Here is a 24,426-nt window from a genome sequence, read left to right as displayed (position 1 = left end):
ATAGAATCTGTTTTTCAGAACATGGCCAAGATGTTCAAATGTTCATAAATGACCAGCATGGTCAAATAATAGGTCTGGGACAGGTAGCACGTCCATTGAGTGGCTGCTGCCAACATACTGACTCAACTCCAGCCACTTTAATAATGGAAATTGATGGAAATTGGTACAAAAAAATTATCACTAGCCACTTTAAACAATGCCACTTAATATAATGTTTACATACCCTACATTACTCATCTCATATGTATATACTGTACTCGATACCATCTACTGCATCTTGCCTATGCCGTTCTGTACCATCACCCATTCACATATCTTTATGTACATATTCTTTATCCCTTTACACTTGTCTGTATAAGGTAGCAGTTGTGGAATTGTTAGGTTAGGTCACTCGTTGGTTATTACGGCATTGTCGGAACTAGAAGCACAAGCATGTGTATGTGACAAATAACATTTGATTTGAAGCTAGATGTCATTATATATGCAGCCAAAAAGTTTTTGGGGCTCCAAGACTTTACAGCAGAAGCACTACGGATTTTTGTCACTAGGAAATGTCCCCCTCTGTGTACCTGAGTAAAATGAGTTTAAAAAATAAAATACAATTACAGAAAAGCATATTGATTTTGTTTAGTAATAAATAAATAAAAATTGGGAGTTGGAATTATATTTTATTTTACCCAAATATTTTCATTTTTTGGGATCTTTATTATTCACCCGCACATTAGGTGGCGGAATGCACATTTAATGTCTGCGAAAGCCATTATACCATAGAAGAAGAAGCACCATAGAAGCAGAACTATTCTTTTTGCCTACTCGGAAATTACGATACGAAACGTTGACCCTTGTGAACAAATACTGAGTCAGACGGGGCCCTACTATTCGATTCATATCGCGTGATTTCTGTATTAGTGTAGAAGAAGCGAAAAAAAAATTCGACGTTGCGAACGGACGGAGATTAGGTCGATCCGCTCATACCTACATTTCTAGCACGCTGTGGTTTTCTGTCAAATTGCTAAAGATAACAACACATGGAGAATGGGTCCCGAGCAGCATGGTAGGAAAATACGATGCGCACTTTGTAAAAGTTCCAAGGAAAATCTGACAACTGGACCATTATCGACGAAAGATTCCGTCACCGCTCATCAGAACTGCTTGGTAAGATTCGAAAAGCTTTGCCGTGACCTTTTGCTTTGGGGGAATATTTTTGGTACTGCTAGGCTAACCACGATATTTTTGGGGAAGGAACTAAAACGAGTCAATCAAATTTGCAGATTTAGTAGACAACAGCATGTGGAAAACAGCTGTCGATTGACACAGTTAACAGTGGGGTTCTGACCCGGACCCTACCCTAGTGTTATGATTAGTCTATTGCAGCCAGGGGTTCTCGGACCCTAGGTTCTGCATTTAAACATATATATATATATATATAACATATAACATATATTACTAACAGATTAAACGAACTTTGGCAAAGGGATTTTAGGAATAGGTTTAGAGTTATACAATGTAATATTATTAATATACAATTGATGTTATTAACCCTGGGCAACATGGGCCTGGGAGGCGCACAGGGAAATTGGTATCCACAGTACTCCACCAATTATTAATTTGACAGCTCAATAATTCTTGTATTCCCCAAAATGTTATTGTATTTTTTAAAACATAAATGCACTGTAATGTAAGCTTTACGGAAAAATTTTCTCTCTGCCTCATGGCAAAATGTGTAGAATTGCAGGATATTAGGTTTAAAGCTAAAACAACAACAATATCTCTCTGCCCCATGACAAAATGTGTAGAATTGCAGGATATTAGCTTAAACTGTAATAATGTCTCTACAATGCCAAGAGATGGGACTTTAGAATGTTACTTCCCAGGGCCCGAGACTGGGTTCGTCCGGCCATGCACTGACAGTCATAGTAGAACTTCTTGTATGCTATTTATCTCACTTGAGTTTTGTTCTGATTGAGGGGGTCCCTGAAGAAGTTGATATCACGAAAGAGTTCCCTGGACTCAAAACGTTTTGAGAAGCCCTGGTCTATTGAACACTACAGTACTTATATGATCGGCTTTGTTGTTTCCTTTCCCATTTAAATCCTGAATGCAGCTCGTTTGGGGACACTGGTTTTCCTATCATGATAATATAATTGACATGCCTTATGAGCTATCTTACCCCATCAGAAGTCAAAATAACATTGTTTATAAACAAAGAAATACAATGTGATTGTAAACAAACACTGTATATCTTCAAAACATGGTTAAAACTATCATTTTGATCCCATGAATGGCCAGTCCATGCATCCATAGCTCCATCTATGAATTTGATTGGTTACATAATATCTATCAAATAAAACTGTTGGGGCTGCCATTTGGTGTTTGAATCTCAGATTGCCCCTTTAACTCTTCCATGTGTTTTGAATTGCAGCTTTATTCATCTGGGGTTATTTGCCAGAACTCGCCAGAGTTTGACGACTTGTTTGGTTTCACTGTAAAAGATGTCCAGAATGAGCTGAGGAGGGGAAACAGACTGGTGAGGTTATTTTAATGTTTCCTTTAGTGTTTGACATAAGTTGTTCAAACCATGATCGTTGTTTGAACATCGTTTGAACTAATTAAGTCGTGTGTGTGGGTTGTTTCAGTAATGTCTGATGGTTTTGGTTTTGTTGGCCTACTGTCACTGCACAAGCAAACTGTATCTCCCCCCAGATTTGCTACAGGTGTAAGAGGAAGGGTGCCACGGTGGGGTGTGAGGTGAAACGCTGTCAGAAGTCCTACCATTACCCCTGTGCTGTGGAAGACGGGGCCCACAACGTCGAAGACCGTATTGAAGGGAAGTATACGTGAGTGCAAGGCATAGCACCTTTTCTTCCTAAACAACTGTGAAATATATTTTTGAACTTCATTGTATAGGACAATGGGTCTCAACTGACCAATTTAATAGATAAAGTTAATGAACATGTTATTGACTGGGTCTCTATGACCGTGTCTCTGTTTGTTACAGGGTGTACTGTCAGAAGCATAATCCAGAGTTAGGAGGTGAGGTGGCTGCTGGTTATTTTGATGTGTCCATCTGCCTGTAGGCTAGGGTTGAGTGGTATCCAGATTTCCGTACCTTCAATTCCATTCTCCTGTACCACACTGGGGAATCCGGTATTTCCAGCAGTGCCCACAGGGGGCGCTATTTCTTAAACTAAATAAAAAGCTAACAGCTAACAAGCATGTGTTGAAAATCATATCGTCTGTATTTCAAAATACCACAGTATACGACCCAAGCCTATAGCAGGAATCAATTAATTGTTCATCCCGATACCCATCTGGATGTGTTTAGTTTATTAAATAGCTGTTAGTCCATCTGGGCAAATCTTCCTGGCTTGGTACACAAACACGCAGCCTCTGCCAGTCCAGCTGGCAGTTTCAACAAAAAACTGTAAGTTAATGAGGTGTCACTTGTTCTTGAGGATTGTTTCTGTCTCAACACAGCATCCAATGGTACATCTTTGTCCTGCAACGGGGATTCAGACACAGAGAAGAACAACAATGGAGAAATGTCATCCAAGGTCTGTATGCCACTGACTACAGTGTAATGTAAGAATTTAATAACACGCACACAGGTCATTTTTGAAAATGGATAGTTAATAGCTAGGCCTATATATGATTGATTAGCTGGTCACTATTCCTGTCTTCTGGTCATCATTGAACAACATCATCTAGCGGAAGGCTCAGAAATGAATACAAATCACGTTTCTCCCTCCAAATAATGGTCCTGTAGTGTACTAAACTCAGCAAAAAAAGAAACGTCCCTTTATCAGGACCCTGTTTTTCAAAGATAATTCGTAAAAATCCAAATAAGTCACAGATCTTCATTGTAAAGGGTTTAAACACTGTTTCCCATGCTTGTTCAATGAACCATATTCAATTAATGAACATGCCCCTGTGGAACGTTCGTTAAGACACTAACAGCTTACAGACGGTAGGCAATTAAGGTCACAGTTATGAAAACTTAGGACACGAAAGAGGCCTTTCTACTGACTCTGAAAAACACCAAAACAAAGATGCCAGGGTCCCTGCTCATCTGCGTGAACGTGCCTTAGGCATGCTGCAAGGAGGCATGAGGACTGCAGATGTGGTCAGGGCAATAAATTGCAATGTCTGTACTGTGAGATGCCTAAGACAGCGGTACAAGGAGACAGGAAGGACAGCTGAGACAGGAAGGACAGCTGATCATCCTCGCAGTGGTAGACCACGTGTGACAACACCTGCACAGGATTGGAACATCACACCTGCGGGACAAGTGCAGGATGGCAACAACAACTGCCCGAGTTACACCAGGAACGCACAATCCCTCCTTCAGTGCTCAGACTGTCCGCAATAGGCTGAGAGAGGCTGGACTGAGGGCTTGTAGGCCTGTTGTAAGGCAGGTCCTCTCCAGACATCACCGGCAACAACGTCACCTATGGGCACAAACCCACCGTCGCTGGACCAGACAGGACTGGCAAAAATGCTCGTCACTGACGAGTCGCGGTTTTGTCTCACCAGGGGTGATGGTCGGATTCGCGTTTATCGTCGAACGAATGAGCATTACACCGAAGCCTGTACTCTGGAGCGGGATCGATTTGAAGGTGGAGTGTCTGTCATGGTCTGGGGTGGTGTGTCACAGCATCATCGGACTGAGCTTGTTGTCATTGCAGGCAATCTCTACGCTGTGCGTTACAAGGAAGACATCCTCCTCCCTCGTGTGGTACCCTTCCTGCAGACTCATCCTGACATGACCCTCCAGCATGGAAATGCCACCAGCCCTACTGCTCGTTCTGTGCGTGATTTCCTGCAAGACATGAATGTCAGTGTTCTGCCATGGCCAGCGAAGAGCCTGGATCTCAATCCCAATGAGCACGCCTGGGACCTGTTGGATCGGAGGGTAAGAGCTAGGGCCACCCCCCCCAAAATGTCTGGGAACTTGCAGGTGCCTTGGTGGAAGAGGGGGTAACATCTCACAGCAAGAATTGGCAAATCTGGTGCAGTCCATGAGGAGGAGAGGCACTGCAGTACCTAATGCAGCTGGTGGCCAAACCAGAACCTGACTTTTACTTTTGATTTTGACCCCCCCTTTGTTCGGTGACACATTATACCATTTCTATTAGTCACATGTCTGTGAAACTTGTTCAGTTTGTCTCAGTTGTTGAATCTTGTTATGTTCATACAAATATTTACACATGTTAAGTTTGCTGAAAATAAACGCAGTTGACAGTGAGAGGACTTTTCTTTATTTGCTGAGTTTATAACCTAAAATAATATAACCTAAAGTTAATCAATATTCATTCCCAATTGCAGCTGTTTTGTGTCATCTGTGAAAAGAAAGAGGAGAGCATCAGTCTAGAACACATCGACAGTGGCATTTTCAAGTGAGTATAAGGAGTCTTTTATTCCAAAACCAATGGCTTTGCTCATTAATTTCTATCATTGATGCCAGTAAGGGTGATTTATTATGTTGTTGTAAGAGCCTGGAATGCCTCTGTCCCAGGTTGTACTGTGAAACGCATAAACCACTGTCGCTGCAGAAAGAGCTGAATGGTAAGTCATTTTTGTCTCCACTGACTCGCACTTCCTTTGGTTGTGTGTTACACAAAGGTGTTCTCTGTAGATCAGATACATTTGTAAATGTTGTATGTTTTGGATATGTTGTAATTTTAAAGGACATGCTTTGTCAGGACCCTCATCTTGCAAGAGTGACTACAACACACCTGAAAACCAACGGCAGACACTAACACCCAAGGTGTTTGTATTTAGCGTTTAAAAATGGATGCATATCTTCTGCAGTAAAGAAAGTCCCTTAATGTAATCGTATGAAAATATAGTGAATCATAATCTCTTTGCTTTTGAAACAGAGACGGTTGAACTTCTCTAGCAAGTAAGTATGGAATTGAGGTATGCATGTTGTAGGGTGGTCTGGTTCTTTGGTTCTGTCCAGCTGACCTGCTCTGTTCTGAGTGTGGAGTTCATGCTGCTTTGTATGTTTTTTGCTGACAAACAGTTCAGTAAATGTGTCTCTCTCTCATTCATAAAATATGGACTGGATTCTTTGGGGACTATTTTCTGAACACTGCGCCCGTTCTCACTTTTTTTGTCAGACGGGAAGTGACATCATCAAGAAAGTCCAAAAACAGGAGGATAATGGATAACTCCTCAGACTCAGGTTGCTTTATTGTTCCTGTAGCCTCCTTTTTCACTACCTTGATTGTTGTCATTTTTTAAATAAAGTTTATACAAAGACATGAGCAACACATTGCATTGATTAGTATGTTGGTGTGTTCTGTAACAGATGGAGATGTGAATAGGATTGATATGGAGTTTTCCCCTCTGGAGTCCAATCTAGAAGACCTTGTCAACTCTGAACACAGGTAATGGTGATAGTGCTCTCATCTAGTTTCAATTAAACTACTTTCAATGGAGGCAGTGCATGTTTTTTTTGTGTGTTTTTTTTTAACCAGGTAGGCCAGTGAAGAACAAGTTCTCATTTACACCTGCGACCTGGCCAAGATAAAGAAAAGCAGTGCGGCAAAAACAACAACACAGAGTTACACATAAACAAACGTACAGTCAATAACACAATAGAAAAATCTATGTACAGTGTGTGCAAAGTACAGATACTGGGGTGCAAAAAAATAATTATAATAACAATATGGGGATGAGGTAGATGGGTGTGCTATTTACAGATGGACTGTGTACAGGTACAGGGATTGGTAAACTGCTCAGACAGCTGATGCTTAAAGTTAGAGAAGGAGATATCAGTGTCCAGCTTCAGTGATTTATTTATTTTTTTATATATTTTTTTGCAATTCGTTCCAGTCATTGGCAGCAGAGAACTGGAAGGAAAGGCGGACAAAGTAGGTGTTGGCTTTGGGGATGACCAGTGAGATATACCTGCTAGAGCGCCTTCTACGGGTGGGTGTTGCTATGGTGACCAGTGAGCTGAGATAAGACGGGGCTTTACCTAGCAAAGACTTATAGATGACCTGGAGCCAATGGGTTTGGCAACGAATATGTAGCGAGGGCCAGCCAACGAGAGCATACAGGTCGCAGTGGTGGGTAGTATATGGGGCTTTGGTGACAAAATGGATGTCACTGTGATAGACTGCAACCAATTTGCTGAGTAGGTCGTTGGAGGCTATTTTGTAAATTACATCGCCGAAGTCAAGGATCAGTAGGATAGTCAGTTTTATGAGGGTATGTTTGGCAGCATGAGTGAAGGAGGCTTTGTTGCGAAATAAGCCGATTTCTAGATTTAATTTTGGATTGGAGATGCTTAATGTGAGTCTGGAAGGAGAGTTTACAGTCTAACCAGACATCTAGGTATTTGTAGTTGTCCACATATTCTAAGTCAGAACCGTCCAGAGTAGCGATGCTAGTCGTTCTAGCGGGCAACATTCGATTGAAGAGCATGCATTTCGTTTTTAACAGCAGTTGGAGGCCACGGAAGGAGTGTTGTACGGCGTTGAACTGCGTTCGGAGGTTTATTGGTTTATTCTGACACGTCTTTACCTTCCAAGGCTCTCTGTTGTCAAGGTTGTTCAAATAGCATGTTATCATTTCAGTGTTGAGGCGTTTCCTGTGTAAGTCAAATGTTATAAAAAGGGAAGGAGGGGGATAGTTGCCTGCCTCTGTAGCGTACAGTGACACAAGATTATTGATTTTGCGCTCTTACTTCACAGTAATCATGCTGAGACCCCCATAGCTTCCACCACAGGTAAAACATGTCAGGACACAGATTAACACACCACATTACCAGGATGTTTAATATCAAACCTAATAATATTACAAACCAATTTTCCTTAGGAAATCAGCCAGCACCTGAAGATGGGGACTATACGTTAATCGACTCCGTGAGTTACATAGCTTTAATTCTCTGACTACTCTTGTCCTCTTGTCTTTGACTACTGGTCCTAAACCATTGATTCAACCATAAGGTGCTACAGAGGGTAGTGCGTACGGCCCATTACATCACTGGGGCCGAGCTCCTTGCCATCCAGGACCTCTATACCAGGCGGTGTCGGAGGAAGGACCAAACATTCTTCTGGCACCATCCACCAAAGCCATAGACTGTTCTGTCTGCTACTGCACGGTAACGGTACCAGTGCACCACCAAGTCTGGAACCAATAGGACCCTGAACACCTTCTACCCTCAAACCATGAGGCTACTTTACAAGACTGCTAATCATATGGCTACTCGGACTACCTGCTTTGGCCCTTTTTTGGCACTCTATGCACACACTGGACTCCTCTCTCTCTCTCACTCACTCACACAGTTTACATAAACGTATGCATACTGACGCCACACTCACCACATACGCTGCTGCTACTGTCCATCTATCACTTTAACCCTAGCTATATATACATATCTACCTCAATTACCTCGTACCCCTGCACATTGACTCGGTACTGGTACTCCCTGTACATAGCCATGTTATTTCCACACGTTATTCACTGTATTTATTCCTTGTCACTGTTTCTATTTGTATTTTTACAAATCTTTATCTTTAACCCTGCATTGTTGGGAAAAGGACCCATAAGTAAGCATTTCACTGTTAGTCAACACCTGTTGTTTATGAAGAATGTAACCAATTGAATTTGATCTTTCTCCAGGATGCTGGGTCCCAGAGTCTTTTGCTGCCAGTGATGCTGTGTGTTGCATCTGAAGAACCCTCTCAGGCCACAGGTAGTTACAGCTCCTCACCTCTCACCTGTACGCTCACTTTTCATTAACTCTTACATATAATCCCTCCCTACTAGCCAGGAAGGAAAAACTCAAATGGTTGAGTTCTCTATCATCTCGCTCCTTCTGTGTTCTCTCTATCCTCTCAGTGTGCAGTTCTGAGTCTTGTCATGGTTCTGTTCCGCACTCACCTGGTTCACCACACGGCAGCTCTCACTCACCTGGACCTGCTATTGATCCCATCTTGCCTGTCCACTCACCTGACTGCTCATCCGTCCACTCTGGTCCACTCAATTTGGCCAGCACAGCTATTGTGTGTTATGGCCCAGTGTCCTCTCCTCCATCTCCCTCTCCACACGCTGTCTCCCAGTGTCCCCTTGCAAGGCCTGAAGGCCCGGGTTCACCTGGTGGTTCTGGCTCCAGCAATGCAGCCAGCAGGGTGTTCTGGAGGAGGTGTACCGAAGCAGGCTGTACAGAGTCCATCTTCACCACTTTCATCTCTGACATGGTCGGCATCTCCAAGAGGATCCTGTCAGATCAGGCCAGTCAGGAGGGTGAGTGGAACGGCTGGAGGGGGTTGGCTGGTATATTAAATAAAACTGTCACCAATTGAACACTGTTAGGAGCATATAATCAGAATGGCAGGCTTCATTTATTTTCTTTCGTATGTTTTTGCTTTCTCTGTCTTCCTTCACAGATTATGATCTCTCTCTGAGAGTGATTGAGGCCTCTGGAAAATTATCACAGATGCTTTCACAGCAGGAGAGAGGTGAGAATTAGTGGATTAATAACAGAGTTAGGAGTTTTTATAGCGTTGTGCAAATGGTAAGGCTTCTTATTTTCAAAGCTTGTGAAGCCTGTATTCATATTTTTCTAGCCCAGACCCATTGTTTGTTGTATGCTCTGTAAATTGCTCTACATGCACTTCGTGAGCCTTTAAACAACTAATATAATGCAAATATAAATCAAATGTATTCTCCCTCCTTTGTTCAGAGTTTAAGAAGAAGCAAAGGGAGCTACAGAGAGCTACGGCAGCCATAAGAGAAGCCAGGTCAGCCCTGAAAAGATGAGCGGCACTGCCAGAAATTACAGCCTTCAAAGTTCAATTCACCTTTCCTCATTTGTAAAGGTGTATTATTCAGCCATATATTTATCATTTGATTTCTCAATGTTTTTTGAAAAAACTTGTTCCGCTTTCTTATCATAATACCAAACACACATAACCTAATCTTATATTACCACCGTGCTTATATTTATATCTAGTAGAAGCAATTGTCAAACAAGAAGAGGCTGGCTTTTTCACTTGCCAGAAAAGGGACTTTATAGCTTCACCAATGTAAAAAAAATAATGTACAGTACCAGTTTGGACACGCCTACTCATTCAAGGGTTTTACTTTATTTGTACTATTTTTTGGGGGGGGTATTTTTTTATTTTAGAATAATAGTGAAAACATCAACTAAGAAATAACGTATGGAATCATGTTGTAAACAAATCAAAATATATATTTTAGATTCTTCAAAGTAGCCACCCTTTGCCTTGACAGCTTTGCACACTCTTGGCATTCTCTCAACCAGCTTCACCTGGAATTCTTTTCCAACAGTCTTGAAGGAGTTCACACATATGCTGAGCACTTGTTGGCTGCTTTTCCTTCACGCTCCATTTCAACTCATCCCAAACCATCTCAATTGGGTTGAGGTCAGGTGATTGTGGTCATCTGATGCAGCACTCCATCACTCTCCTTCTTGGTCAAACAGCCTGAAGGTGTGTTGGGTCATTGTCCTGTTGAAAAACAAATGATAGTCCCACTAAGCGCAAACTAGATGGGATGGCGTATCGCTGCAGAATGCTGTGGTAGCCATGCTGGTTAAGTGTGCCTTGAATTCTAAATAAATCACTGACAGTGTCACCAGCAAAGCACCATCACATTCTTCACAGTGGGAACCACACATGCGGAGATCATCCGTTCACCTACTCTGCGTATTACAAAGACGATAGCTGTTGGAACCAAAAATCTAACATTTGGACTAATCAGACCAAAGGACAAACTTCCACTGGTCTAATGTCCATTGCTCGTGTTTCTTGGCCCAAGCAAGTCTCTTCTTATTATTGGTGTCCTTTAGTACTGGTTTCTTTGCAGCAATTCAACCATGAAGGCCTGATTTTACACCGTCTCCTCTGAACAGTTGATGTTGAGATGTCTGTTACTTGAACTCTGTGAAGCATTTATTTGGGCTACAATCTGAGGTGCAATTAACTCTAATGAATTTATCCTCTACAGCAGAGGTAACACTGGGTTTTCCTTTTCTGTGGCGGTCCACATGAGAGCCAGCTTCACCATAGCTCTTGATGATTTTTGCGACTGCACTTGAAGAAACTTTGAAAGTTCTGCAATGAGGGACTGTTGTTTCTCTTAGATTATTTGGGCTGTACTTGCCATAATATGGACTTGGTCTTTTTCCCAAATAGGGTTATCTTCTGTATACCACCTCTACCTTGTCACAACACAGCTTATTGTCTCAAATGCATTAAGGAAAGAAATTCCACAAATTAGCTTTTAACAACCACACCTGTTAATTGAAATGTATTCCAGGTGACTATCTCATGAAGCTGGTTGAGAGAATGCAAGGAGTGTGCAAAGCTGTCATCAACTTAAAGGGTGTCATACTTTGAATAATTTCAAATATAAAATATATTTTGATTGAACACTTTTTTGGTTACTACATGATTCCATGTTATTTCATACTTTTGATATCTTCACTATTTTTCAACAATGTTTGGAAATAGTCAAAATAAAGAACCCTGGAACGAGTAGGTGTCTTTTGACTGGTACTTAATAAATCATATATTTTCCCCTAACCCTACCACCTCTCTCCTAATTGGAGTGAAGTAATGAACAATAACACTTAGGCTTCTACTTCTAGTTTATACATACTATACACACTTTACAGACAATCTTTTTTTTTTTTTTTTTAATCCCACCCTTCAGCTACCACCAACCCCTCCCATCTATCTCTGATGCACATCCAGTTTGATTTCTATTTTGCCATATATTTTTAACTGCTATTTTACATTAGTTATCTTGTTTTTAATCACACCCTTCAGCTCCACTCAACCCCTCCCATCGATCTCTTAACACCGTCCATGTTTTATTTATATTTGCCATATATTTTTCAATTGTGCTGTGACGCTTCACAAAAGTTCTGAACCTTTCTATTCTCATAGTTTCTACAGATTGTAAATTAGAGTCAATAGTTTTGGCAAAAATGTTTGACTTTTCAAATCACCCAGTAGTGCTATCTGCAGAGTTAGCTCCAGGTAAATGTGACCAAAAACAAGCTACATATGGACAGTACCAAAACAAATGATTCTGTGTCTTTGTACCAACATCTTCAGAGTGGGGGAGGTATATATATAATTCTATTTGTTGCAAGAATTTTGTGTAATTCAAAGTTTTGAATCCGGCGTTGTTTTGCGTATTGGTTCATAAACCATGTGTCATGGAATCAGTACATAAAAAATGTCTTCTCAACTATTTTGCAATCGATACGGCACAGCAGTCAATTTTTTGGTCCTTAATTAAATGAAACTGGTGTGTGTGTGTGTGTGTATATATATATATATATTTTTTTTAATCACAAGTTTCTTTAACCAATTTTGGTCTAATGCATGGCCAGCAGACAAGCTCCTTACTGTTCTGTGGTCTGGGGAAATGCATCAGCAAGTGAAATTAGGAGGCTACAGATTGCACAGAACAAAGCAGCAAGGATTGTTTTAAGGTGGAAATATATGGTTCTTCTGTTGTAGTCATGCTGCCATGCAATGAAGAAATTGAATAATTTATCTGAGCAAACCAATGTATATATTTCAATATATACATTGACACAATACATAGTCCAGCACAATTTTCCTATGGTAGATAATTGATTCTTCATCTTTTTAGACTGTTAAGAGTATTTCTGGTCAATATGTTAGTGTATTATGTCTAACAGTGTGTTATATGTGAAATCATTTTCAAATAACTGAAAGTGAGATGTTGTAATCTGAATAAAGGGGAAAAGGCCATTCTTGAACAAGGGGTGAGACATTCTTAATAATCTGCTAGAGAACCAGTTCGGAATATAATAACTTTTGTATGAGAGGTCTAACGCTTTAATCATTTCTGCCCTCCAAATTCAAATTCATTATATAAATAGGCCCGTTTCATTTGGTCTGGCTTGCCGTTCCAAATAAAGTTGAATATTTTTGCTCATGTAATTTATAAAAAGTGTAGGCAAGACCATAAGCAAATATGTAAACTGTAATATGACTAGAGATAATCGGGGTGATTTTTCCAACTTTCTATTAAAATTGGAGTGAGTTCATTTCTGTCTTTTGGGATTTGTATACTGAGTATGTCCACATAACCGTCAGACCATTTTATTGGTAAACTACACGGAAATGTAAAATATGTATTTTGTGATCCAATACATAATATAGTACACGTATCATCATTTGGTTTTAATCCAGAGGTTAGAAAAAGTATCTAGATCGCGCAGGGATCCATATTGTTGATTTAAAAGAACATGAGTCGGTGTACAATGACACCTTTGTTTTCGAGCCCTGGATTTCTATCCCTTTGATATTAATAGATATGCCGATAGCGGACAACCTTGTTTTACTTCTCTTGACAGTTTAAAACTTTGAGAAGTTTAAATATTTCAGGCATTTATTTATAAACTCCAGTCAACTTTATCAAAAGCCTATTCAAAGTCAGCTGTGAATACCAGGCCATATTTTTCAGTGTTCTGTTTCCAGTACTTGTCTTATCTCCAATATGTCAACCATGTAAAAAAAAAAAAAAAAAAAAATGCATCACAAGACTTCCGTGGTAGCGGAAACTGCATACACGGTAAACGCTGCATATGTCGGCTCAGTGGAAAATGACCGCTAGAGCGCTGAACTTCGGCGGTGGGATCGAATTGAGCCCCTGTTTTGCAACCAGTTCTTACACCCACCTCCCTTTTCTTTGACTCACGTATACTCCACCCACCGATCTGTCACTTTAGGCTCTGCCCACAGAGCTTTTATCCAACAGATCAACTGTGTGCTGCCCTCAGAACAGGATCCAATAAGCTCATTTGTTTTGGTCGTATTGAGGAGAGTTAACTGGCACACCGCTCTATAGAATTGGCATAGAAATGAATTACTGACAGTTGGAATCATAAAAACTCAACTGGAATCTCAGCAGCTCCTCACAACAAAGCAGCCTTCACCCAGCTTTCTCACACTCAGTGTGTGTGTGTAACTAAATATCTACAAGTTGTCTTTAATGAACATAAAAAAATAGGTGATTATCATTTCTGTATAATAGTTCTGTACAGCTGAGATATAGTGCAAACATTACTGAAAAGTAACAATACCTTAAATGTCTGAAATCATCTGTAACATAGGCTGAAAATATTGCATTCAAAAACCCAGCCAACCCAATGTTCTCCAAGAACTCTGTCATGAAGTTTACATTGACCCCATGCACAGGTTTTTGTTGTTGCTCTTTTTAGGAATGATGTGATTTCACACAAGTACAACATTTTTATTGCTCTAACAGATTAAGGCCTAGGTTCAATCAGATCAATAACTGACACCAGCATGGTGGATGTGTTGGAGGTTGAACTGTGGTGGAGCCATTAGATGGGTGAGCAGCTGCTCTTGATCATTGTCATGAAGCCACAGCCATCCCAGAACAAGAAGGTGGGCAGTCAAATTGAAAAATCATGAAACTAAATAATGAGGATTTCTATAGTCTTAATCGAGCTGAAGATTACATCTCACATTCCAGTGTTCAAACTTGTAAACAAGGCTACATGGGATTTCTGTTAATGTGACTCCGTGCAGCCAATGGCAATGTCCGCTTTAGGTATAAGACCAGGAACCACTTGTGGATTTGACAGCTAACGCAGTTCCACCTCCGACACCCCAAAAACAACCACTATGCAGATGTTGGCTAAAGCGGATCTGATTGAATCAATCCCTAAGACTGGATCTAATAACCTGAGACCCACCCTTCAATTAGAACACTGAAGATCGCTATCTGTCAGTAGTGACAAGTTATATAATCAATCTCACACAGGCTTTCCCAGAACCCACTGCACCATATCAGAAAGTGCAAACGTGCTCCTCACTCGTCAAGAAGGGAAACAAAATACTTGCAAAGAACTCTGGCCTCCAAAGCTGCAAGATGTAACTACCAACCCACAGAGCGAGATGGAAGACGATAGAAATATTGAATAACCCCTCTGAACAGTTCTGTAACAGGGGTTAGGGTAACTACCGGTACTTAACATCCTTTGCCACCCATCATCTGCAGTAAATAGACAACCACTGGCAGACGCTACAGCTAACGGAGCCTGGTGGCTCGTATCAGATGGCAGACCAGAGCGTGTTTAGCCTAGCGTAGCCCCCCTGTGATGGAGACAGAGATGAGCCGGTTCAGCGGTCAGTTCTTGAAGGCTCCACAGCGGCTAGCTCGGCTGATGAACTCTTTGAGAAGGTTGCCTTCCATCTGCCAGAAGGCTGCAGTCTGGGTCACCTCCGTCAGGTGGTTCACACAGAACTTAAAGCAGAACTCCTCCAGGTCCTAGATACACCACATGGTTAAACAGGAAATATGAAGTTAGCACTTGTCCAATAACAAATGCTCATTTTAGTCTTTCTTTGCTATGGTGTGCCCCGATGAACACAACCCAGGGAAAGTAGGCTTGGTAGAAGTTGCTCCTAGCCACTGGTACACAGGGTCAGATATGTGTTAATCCGCCTAAAGTTTAAGATTGGGTGAAGAGTTACCTGTTGCTAGGTGTGGAAGCGGGACTGACCTCTGCGTCGTAGCGCACGGCAGCAGCGAGCAGAGAGAAGGCGTTCTCTATGGTGATGCCTCTCTTGATGATGTGCTGACAGAGACGCTTCAGGCGGTTCTCACAGTAGGATGTGGCCAGGTCCAGCAGACCTAACACAACCATAGACAGTCTGGATCACTGTTGGCTTGGGATGTTTGCATACATTGATGTCTGCATCTGTGTTGTTTCTGGACTTTTATAAATCAATGATTGGTCTACAGATGAGGTACACCCCAATATGAGCTTGACTGGTCGCACTGTCACAGCCTTTAACCCTCCCCTATTGATTAATTGCCTTGTCAGTAAGGCATGGCTAGGTGGGGGACTGACCGATAGCATCCTCTGGGGGCAGGTCTATGTTGTCTGTGTAGAGGAACTCTAGGAAGGAGCGGTAGACGGGGTAGGTGAACTGGTCGATCTCTATCACCTCCTTCATGTCTTCATTCCAATGGGACTGGAACATGGACCTGAAGTGCTCACACCTAGTAGTGGAGAGGGGTAGAGGACAACTATTAGCGTCACTAAATATCCTCCATTTAAAGGGATAGTTCAGAATTTTGGCAACGAGGCCCATTATCTACTTCGAGAGTCACGAACTTGTGGATACCATTTAAGCATGCTAGCTGTACCCAATCACTTTGAGTCTTTGTGCCAAGCTAGTTAGCATTGGCACACGAATCTACCTCTAACTTCCTTCATACTGGACGCAGATACATAGAAATATTATCCACAAGTTCACCTGAGGAAGTAGGGAAGGGGCTTCATACCAAAATCCTGAACTATCCCTTAAGTGTCTTTGAAAAGCACTAATGTAAAGCATGTGTTCTATAATATTGTGAAATAATGCCACATTTCCTCATTCGCTAGGAAAGATAAACTTGCAATGGGTCTGGTAAAACAACTTGACTCAATAATAGACCATTCAACTTCAAACTTTCCCAATAATCCAAAAAAGTATTTAGATTTGGAAAGCATTTATTGATGTTAGCTGGGTAATTTGATCTTGCTGTGTTAGAGCCCAATGAGCAACCTGCCTGACCTGATCTTGAGCACAGCCTTGTGCACATGGATGTATTTGCCATCCACGCTGAACTTGAGGTCGGCCGTCTCTGGGCTGTCAAACTCCTTCTTTAAAGACTGGGACACTGTCAGGAAGTCATCATGCTCTGGAGAGAACACACAAACACAATGAAAGTCATCATGCTCTACCAAAAGGAGAGGACGTACTCAGTCACACACCCTTACCCATAGAGAGCAGCCTCCACATGACAGAGGGCGTGGCAAAGCAAGCAAAAACGTCATCAGTGCAGGAGAAGTGTGTGAGGAAGGGCAAGACGATGGACTGACCCCTACACTGGCCCCACATGTACACCTGGCCACTCTGAGTCTTAGCTGCTGAGGTGTGTGTGGAGTGGCATGCTGCAATCTCTACAATCCTGCTGGAGAGGAGGGAGGAGATCAGTCTGTATTCAGAGATTGCCTCATCTCTTTCTCAGCCATGATGTGTACTGTGTATATAGACATTTCTCACCTCTCCTTCTCAGCCATGATCTGGACTGGGCTGAGTTGGTTGCTCTTGTTGCCTGTGCCCAGCTGGCCATAGGTGTTGGTCCCCCAGGCATACAGCAGCCCCTCATCCGTTAGGGCCAAGGAGTGGGCATAGCCAGACACTATCTGGATGGGAAGAGAGAGGTTAATGGTAGTGGAGGTAGTGTGTGTGTGTGTGTGTGTGTGTGCGCGCGCGCGCGCGTGCACTCGCGCACCTGTAGCACACAGAGACCCTGTAAGCCCACCAGGCGACAAGGTGTCAGCTGATTCCCGTTGTTGCCTAGCCCCAGTTGGCCGTTTCCGTTATAGCCCCAGCCGTACACCTGAGAAAGAAACAAGCGCACAAACACTCTCTTAGGTGTCCTGCAAGGTTGCTGCATACTTGTGAACCTACTAAGTTAAAGTACACCGGCTGATTGAATACAAACAATACTTAACATATTTAATATCAAACCCACGTTCAAACTGTGGTCACTCACCTCTCCATTCTCGACCACAGCCAGAGAGGAGGTTTGACCACAGGTGATGCTGACGACCACCTTGTTCTGCAGACAGTTGGACACTCTCCTGGGGGTGGGCTGGTTGGCCGTGGACCCTGACCCCACCTGGCCACAGTTATTGTAGCCCCAGGCATACACCTGGACAGGGAGGTCAGAGAATCACATTTCACTGAATATATAATAATTTTCTTTAGGTTTAATAATATAGTGCAAAACACTATAGAACATCACACATCTAACAGCAATACAAGTCCAGCCCACTTCCCTGATAATACATCAGGTTCACTCTAGAGTGGTGCCAGTCACTGGACCAGTGACATAAAGCCGACTCAGTGAAAGAACAGCGGGTAACAATAGGGCCTTTATATCAGAGCTTGGATTTACTGGGTCACAGTAAGTTGGTTTAGACTAGGGCACGGTGGTAAGGGGGCTTAGAGCAGTGTTTCTCAATCCATGGTCCGTGGAATGTTGTTGGCCAGCCCCTCAAATGTTTCTGACAGACACAAGTGTTATTTTCAATATAGGCAGAACCCCACAGACCCCCCCCTCTTAACCTCTCCAGCATTAATAGGGATCATGGGGTGAGGAGTCACAAGCCACCTATCTCCCACTACCCCCCTCCATCCTTCCTTCTCTCACCTCTCCAGTGTTGGTCAGGGCCAGGGAGTGATGTGAACCACAGGCCACTTCCGTCACCCTCTTGTTGAGAAGGCTGGCAGACACCAGCACAGGAGCGACCCCCTGGTTGGTGGTCCCATTCCCCAGCTGACTGTAGCCATTGTGGCCCCAGGCAAACAACTCGCCCTCTGACACACAATGGAGGAAACGGTGAGTTAGAAACCCCAAATAGTGGTAGAAATACTTTGAACAGGCATCTGGGATAGGGATTAGGGAATCATGTCAGCTCTATTGAAGACATTTCTATGTCCAACATTCTGTGCCATCCTCTTGAATGTTGTGTCCCTGTTATGTGCTGTAGTACCCTCAGTGGCCAGGAGGATGTGGGGTCCGCTGCCATAGCTGAGGCTGACCACTTTCCTCCCACTCAGAAAGTCCAGCTTCTTAGGTAGGATGGTGCTTTGGCTATCCCCTGTTCCCAGGCAGTTACTGCAGTTCAGCCCAAACACATACACCTAAGGAAGAGAAAGAGAGATGGGTCACTGTTTGAAATAAGCAGACACCAGTCAGCATGTGCTGTGCAGAGTGCATGTGTATTCCAGAAGAGAGACCTAGGAGTGACCACTCCAGATAAAACACACTGACTACACCAATCATCTGACCACTTACGTCATCATTGTGGGTGATGTAGATGACCTCGTTGGCGGAGGTTCCAAACACACAGGCCTGTCGTATGGACGAGAGCTCCTCGCCTTCCATCAGGCTAAACAGCGGCCATTTTGTCACATCCACCATAGTGCGCCTTGATCTCCGTTGCAACGGTGGAGGGGTGTGTCCCCGGCTACAGGGAGGAGCAGGTGCGTGGTCTTGGTGGGTGATGCTATCCCTGCTTTTCACACTGAATATTAGACAAGAGACATCGAGAGAACACACAGACAGAGCTTACACAACCACCAGAGAACACACAAACAGAGAGCTCACACAACCACCAGAGAACACACAACTGGAAGTCAGAGATCAAACACACACGCACTCACAATCATCAGAGCACATGTGGGCACAAACAGTCACACACACACATACTGTCTAACTCAAATACTCTGCAACCTCAGACCACCTTTCATTCCCATTAGTATTTTGAGTTGGTGAAATTGAGCAGACAGAAGAGACCATTGTCCTGGCCTTTAATCTCTAAATGTTTCCAGATTATAATTTAATCTGTTCCTCACGAACCGCTGGGTTTCACATTTGTATTCTATCCCAGCACAAACCCGAGTAATTGCCAAGCACTATATGAATCCGGTGGGTTAGTGTTGGGGTGGAATAAATCCTAGGAACTGATTTGGAAACACTGACCTTACATGTGGTTAGTTCTATATCCAGTGAGCTGAGACATAGGTAAAAAAAAAAAAAAAAAATACTCGATACGGTTTTAAAGCAAGCAGCTAGGCTGGGAATAGTTGCTCAGTTAGAGCTTTGCTTTAGGATCGATTGCAGACCCTTGATCTCACCCCTAGAGATTACCACTCAATCGAAAAAAATCAAGACGAGTCAATTTTCTGACTCTACACAAGCAAAACTCTCACCTAGCCAGTTTAGTACATCAGAAAAGAGAGTAAATAATGTTAATGCTACAACAGAAAACACATTCACCTTTTATCGAGTCTATTGATTAAATTAGTAGCTAGTTAGCTAGTGGAACTTTGGCTGATTAGATGGCTAACTAAAGTTACCTATATAGTGATCAGTACACACTCGCCTTAAATGACTGTGGACCTGGCTAGATAACGTTATCTAGAAAGCAAGCCAACAAAACATTCCAGTTGTAGCTAAGCTAGCTACTGCTAGTAAACGAGTATGCCAGCTGACAACAACGTGCATTCATTCACTGACCTACAAGAGCGTTCCATAGTCAATAATGACAACTTTTCCGGGGAGGAAAACAAAACAGATCAAAATGAAAGTATGTTTAAAAGCGTCACACCACCAAGCCTACCTATGAGATGCGTTAGTTTGGTGCTATTACCGGTGGACGGGTAGCTAGCCTCCCGGTCACTGAACCGCTTTCTCCTGCCGCCGCCTCTCGGATAATGTCAGCAGCTCCCTCTGTTGTTGGTGTGTCCGGAAGTGAGCGCCAATACATGTCACGTGATCAACATTCAACCAAGAGGCCCAACTCGATGGAAAATCTGTCTCCCTCCAGCAGGTGGCGTTTTTTCGTTGTTTCGCACAGTTGTTACGCGTGCACTGATAGAAGTAGGACACGTGACATTACTGCAACTTTGAGGAAAAAACACTTTATATCAGTCTCGAGATGGCTATGCATATTCGTAACATGAGGCTAGTAGCATAGCATCTCTCAATTGAATACAGGCGGTTGACACCAACAACCCTCATGGAACATTCAAAAAAAGGGTTATCCACCAACCTAGTGAAATGACAAGAGGGAGCTAGATCGTGGACAATGACTCCCATTGTTGGGGCAGAGATGTATATTGTCAATATACCCTAAATAAATAGGACAAAGGTCACTAGATGGCTGTCTGACCATAAAATAAACACCCTCCAAAACACATGTTAAACATTTGCATTTCTCAACATAATCCTCATTTCAGGTTTTGCAAGAAGCCTGATCTCTCTCCTGATCCAGTTTTGCTCTCAGTTAATCATGGGGGTTGCATGCAAACACATGAAGATAAGTAGATGTTATCTCCATATTTGGTTGACTGTTCAGTGGCATTCAGCTCTGCTTGTAGGACCATCCTTTTCAGCACAGAGGTGTAATGGCAAGCAACTGGATCACAAACCAACACGACAAAGAGGAATCAGGACCTTGCTGATAACTGAAGCTGTTATAAAACATTTGAAGGCCTTGGATGGTTGACTGATCTGCTCCACTCATTGGACTATTAAGGGAAAAGCTTGGATGGACTCCAAACATCAGAGATCTGCAGAAACTCCAACCTTTATAAAAAAAAAACAATATCCTGTCTGTCATGGGCCTGGCCCTGTGCAGACAGTCTCACATGCATACATCCAAAGTGGTTCTAGTGGGCAATGAAGTCCACCCCTCCACTCTCTTCAGAAGGGTGACCCCCACCATGGGCTTCAATGTTGGCTCGTTGGAGCTGGACTCTGGCCCAGAGCTTACCCTGTGGGACATAGGGGGATACACAAGCCCTGGAAAGACCACATGGAGGGCTGCGATGCCCTGGTGTTGGAGTAGACTGGGGGTGGCATTGGGGAGAGTGCTTGGGGATGAGAGGGTGCGGGGGTCTCCCTTGGTGTTGGTTAGTAAGATGAAGCTCGCTGAGGCCATGGGGCTCCAGGAAGTGATGGATGGATGGACTGGAGCCGTCCTGGGACATAGACTGGGAGGTACAGAAGCCATGGGCTCACTGGCCACACTCAGAGACCGCTGAGGGGTAACGCACACACACACACGGATATGAAACACATTCACAAATACACAGTGCAAACTGATCAATAGACAAGGCACGGATGTCCATACGGTTTGGGTTAAATGCGAAAGACATTTCGGTTGACATTTCAGTTGTGCAACTGACTAAGTATCCTCTTGCCCTTTCACACACAGCTAAAAGGGTTGGCACACAACCAATATGAGGATGTGAAGCTTTTCATAAGCATAATGTGTTCCTATGACTATAACTAGCTCCATGCCTCAGAATGTATCAGGCCAGTAGGTTATTTTAATATAGAACCAGTTGTGACATTCACTCTAAAGGAAACTGTTAAAATGGGACTCGAGAATTGTTTGCAGAGAAGATTGGAATGAAATAGCTACTTATCAAAAGGACAAAACTCCAATGGGATTATCCACCCTTTTTTTACGCTCATTGTAACAATTATACATTAAACAAATCTCCTCACAGCAATGTCACTTGAGTGCCACTAATTTGTAACATTTACAGAAGATGCAGTACCCCTCTACACCACAATGTGGTCTCTACCCAGCAGGGTTGAGTTGTGGTTGATGTAGGTTGGATCAATGGTTGCTACTGATTTACGTATTGACACTGCCAGTCTGAAGGGACTGGTGACATACAATGACTTTAAAATAAAAACCTTTAGTCGTATTTTCAGTAAAGCTTACGATTATTGATAGGTATATTTCTCTAGGTACCATGGACAGCAACTCAATCACATACATGCGAGCATACACAGTCACTTTGTCTCTTAATACGACGCGGTCACTCTCCCCTTTTTTCCCCAGACAAACACATGCCTTGATTTTAGTGTACAAATCAGAACACTTGCAGCTGTGAGGATCCAACGGCTAACAGGAAGTTTATTTTGGTTAGGATCAGTAATACAGAGACCATGTCCTGAGGGCGAGATGGGAGGAAGTGATATCATAATCCCATTATTGGTTAGCAGAATGTGGCATTGATGGGTTTGTTTGTGGTGAATGTAGGTATGGGTGGATATGTCATAATGGGTTACAATGCTCAGCCCATAGAATTAGGAATTAGAATATTAATAGGATCTCTATGGCTCAGCCAATAAAATAAGAGTAGAACCATCACTACAGCAGAGAGCAGCATTGACTAATCCCATGGCAGACTCCAGTAATTAGGGAGACATCACACACACACCTATTTCAGATGCGCCAACAGCTTCTAGCATTTTTTTTTTTCATAATACATCTGAGAAAAAACTTGTTTGTTTCGTAGAAATGAAAAACAAAAAAAGGCACAATGTCAATGAATTTCAACTCATTCTCAATTTTTTAATATGCACAAGAGTTGAAAGTTTCAGTGAGCCACCTTAAAGAGAAGAATTCAATCAAAATTTATAAAAAAGATATAAACATTGGAGGCCAAAACGCAGTCTGTTGCTATTTCTCTCTATTCTCTTATTTAAAACAACTTTTCTCCGGCAAGTAAAAATCTTGCAAGTAACATAAGCTTGTATCGTTTTCTGATACAAGACAAAGAAATTGTAATTCTTTAAAGTGGCTCGGTCCGTCTAGGCGGATAGTTCATGACTGTACACCCCCCCCCCCCCCCCCCACACCCAAGGTTTTGTTCATTAGCAATAAACTAGACCCTTTCCCACCTCATCCCCTAATCCAAACCCACTCCCGCTTCCCCCCACCCACTGTCTATCAGTAGTTAGCAGCCTAATGGCCCATTCAAACACACAGCTGCAAAAGAGTATTATTATGCCTTGTGGTGGCAGCGTAGCAACTTATTTGACCATCTACAGTAGTGACCAGATGACCGGACCTACTTTTCGTGGGTGAGACTTCACCTAGAAATGCCTCATTGCTACTGCTGCCAGGCTTCCATTGAAAAGAACAACTTCCCTGCTTTTGCTGTGCACTGTTTGAACAGGTCATAAACAGAGGAAAACAAGTCCAGACCAGAGACCTAGGTCCTGGAGACCAACTGGGACGGCTCTGGGATGGTAAAATGACAGTCAGTCCCTGCAGATAGACAAGCAGGTTCATCAGCATGTCATCATAATACATATGAATGTTTAAAAATAGAGACAAAACAAATAAAATAAAAAAACACCCCGTCCATCTTTGATAGTATGTAGGTTATCGTTCTGCAGAGTGAGTCCAGTTCCAACAATGACTTGTCAGCTGCAGCAGCTTTGTACAGGCATTATGGAAATATATATTTGTATATTCTCAAGAGACTTGTTTAAGAGATACACATTGCATTTTGTACAATTATTCAGGTTGTTGTTGTGACAAAATAAAATAAAAAACCACAAAAAAAAGTCAACTTCTGCAAAGGTCAGAGGTCGTGTTCTATCCTCAGTCCAGTCTTCAGTATCTGTCTCTTTCCGCAGGAAGAGAGAAAAAAAACTACCTCTCAGACGTGTGCATAAAACAAAATTATAAAAGTAAAAATGGCAGATCTGGAAGCTCCACAGCCTGGACCAGAACAAGCCAAGTAGATATTTTTCAATGTCAACATAAAGTACATGTTTTAAAGAATGGGAGAATTTAAAAAGAGAAACCCCCCAAAAAATCCCAGATTTGGCAAATGGTCTGTGCAAGCCGGAATCCTTGGGACGTCAATACCCCCCATTGAAGTAGACATTTAAAATGGGTAAGGGTTATGTTTAAGATTAGGGTTAAGGGTAGGCACGTCCCAAGGATCCCAGATAGCACTGAGCATTTCCAAATATAGGTTTGTTTGAGTTTGACTG

At 42.6% G+C, this 24,426-nt stretch overlaps 2 protein-coding genes and 1 long non-coding RNA gene across 29 annotated transcripts in view; 1 reads left to right on the top strand and 2 right to left on the bottom strand.

The window, feature by feature from the left end:
* LOC149972793 (uncharacterized) overlaps nt 1-24,426 on the bottom strand; it is a 548,532-nt gene that overhangs the window by 363,063 nt on the left and 161,043 nt on the right. The window lies entirely within an intron of this gene.
* On the top strand, nt 709-12,775 carry phf11 (PHD finger protein 11). Of its 4 annotated transcripts, none has more exons than XM_021578758.3 (17): nt 709-1,155; nt 2,423-2,527; nt 2,704-2,837; nt 2,999-3,033; nt 3,478-3,554; nt 5,326-5,396; nt 5,516-5,565; nt 5,688-5,767; nt 5,880-5,902; nt 6,123-6,187; nt 6,314-6,392; nt 7,704-7,738; nt 7,828-7,874; nt 8,635-8,707; nt 8,854-9,258; nt 9,402-9,473; nt 9,698-12,775. In XM_021578758.3, exons 1-17 carry the CDS (start codon nt 1,036-1,038, stop codon nt 9,772-9,774), a joined length of 1,548 nt encoding a protein of 515 aa, XP_021434433.3. In that variant the 5' UTR covers nt 709-1,035; the 3' UTR covers nt 9,775-12,775. The 4 variants fall into 4 exon arrangements, with proteins under 4 accessions (XP_021434433.3, XP_021434434.3, XP_090071496.1 ...); XM_021578759.3 differs by having other exon boundaries at nt 760-1,155; nt 5,703-5,767; XM_090215370.1 differs by lacking the exon at nt 2,999-3,033 and having other exon boundaries at nt 765-1,155; nt 5,703-5,767.
* LOC110501295 (RCC1 and BTB domain-containing protein 1) lies at nt 13,393-20,483 on the bottom strand. 24 transcript variants are annotated; one of them, XM_090215362.1, is made up of 12 exons: nt 20,237-20,483; nt 18,910-19,138; nt 18,605-18,755; nt 18,262-18,428; nt 17,602-17,760; nt 17,338-17,445; nt 17,106-17,248; nt 16,820-17,010; nt 16,614-16,740; nt 15,905-16,056; nt 15,525-15,684; nt 13,393-15,318 (listed from the first exon to the last, which is right to left on the bottom strand). In XM_090215362.1, the coding sequence occupies exons 2-12, from the start codon at nt 19,033-19,035 to the stop codon at nt 15,285-15,287; spliced, it is 1,518 nt and encodes a 505-aa protein (XP_090071488.1). In that variant the 5' UTR covers nt 19,036-19,138; nt 20,237-20,483; the 3' UTR covers nt 13,393-15,284. The 24 variants fall into 24 exon arrangements, 19 of the variants coding, with proteins under 19 accessions (XP_090071488.1, XP_090071483.1, XP_090071486.1 ...); XM_090215357.1 differs by having other exon boundaries at nt 15,554-15,684; XM_090215360.1 differs by having other exon boundaries at nt 16,820-17,013; nt 20,237-20,474.

This window comes from Oncorhynchus mykiss, chromosome 22 (genome assembly GCF_057628025.1).
Source record: "Oncorhynchus mykiss isolate SJ-2025 chromosome 22, ASM5762802v1, whole genome shotgun sequence".
NCBI lineage: Eukaryota > Metazoa > Chordata > Actinopteri > Salmoniformes > Salmonidae > Oncorhynchus > Oncorhynchus mykiss.
Note: the sequence above shows the minus strand (reverse complement) of the source record. Positions and strands in the feature narration are given on the sequence as shown.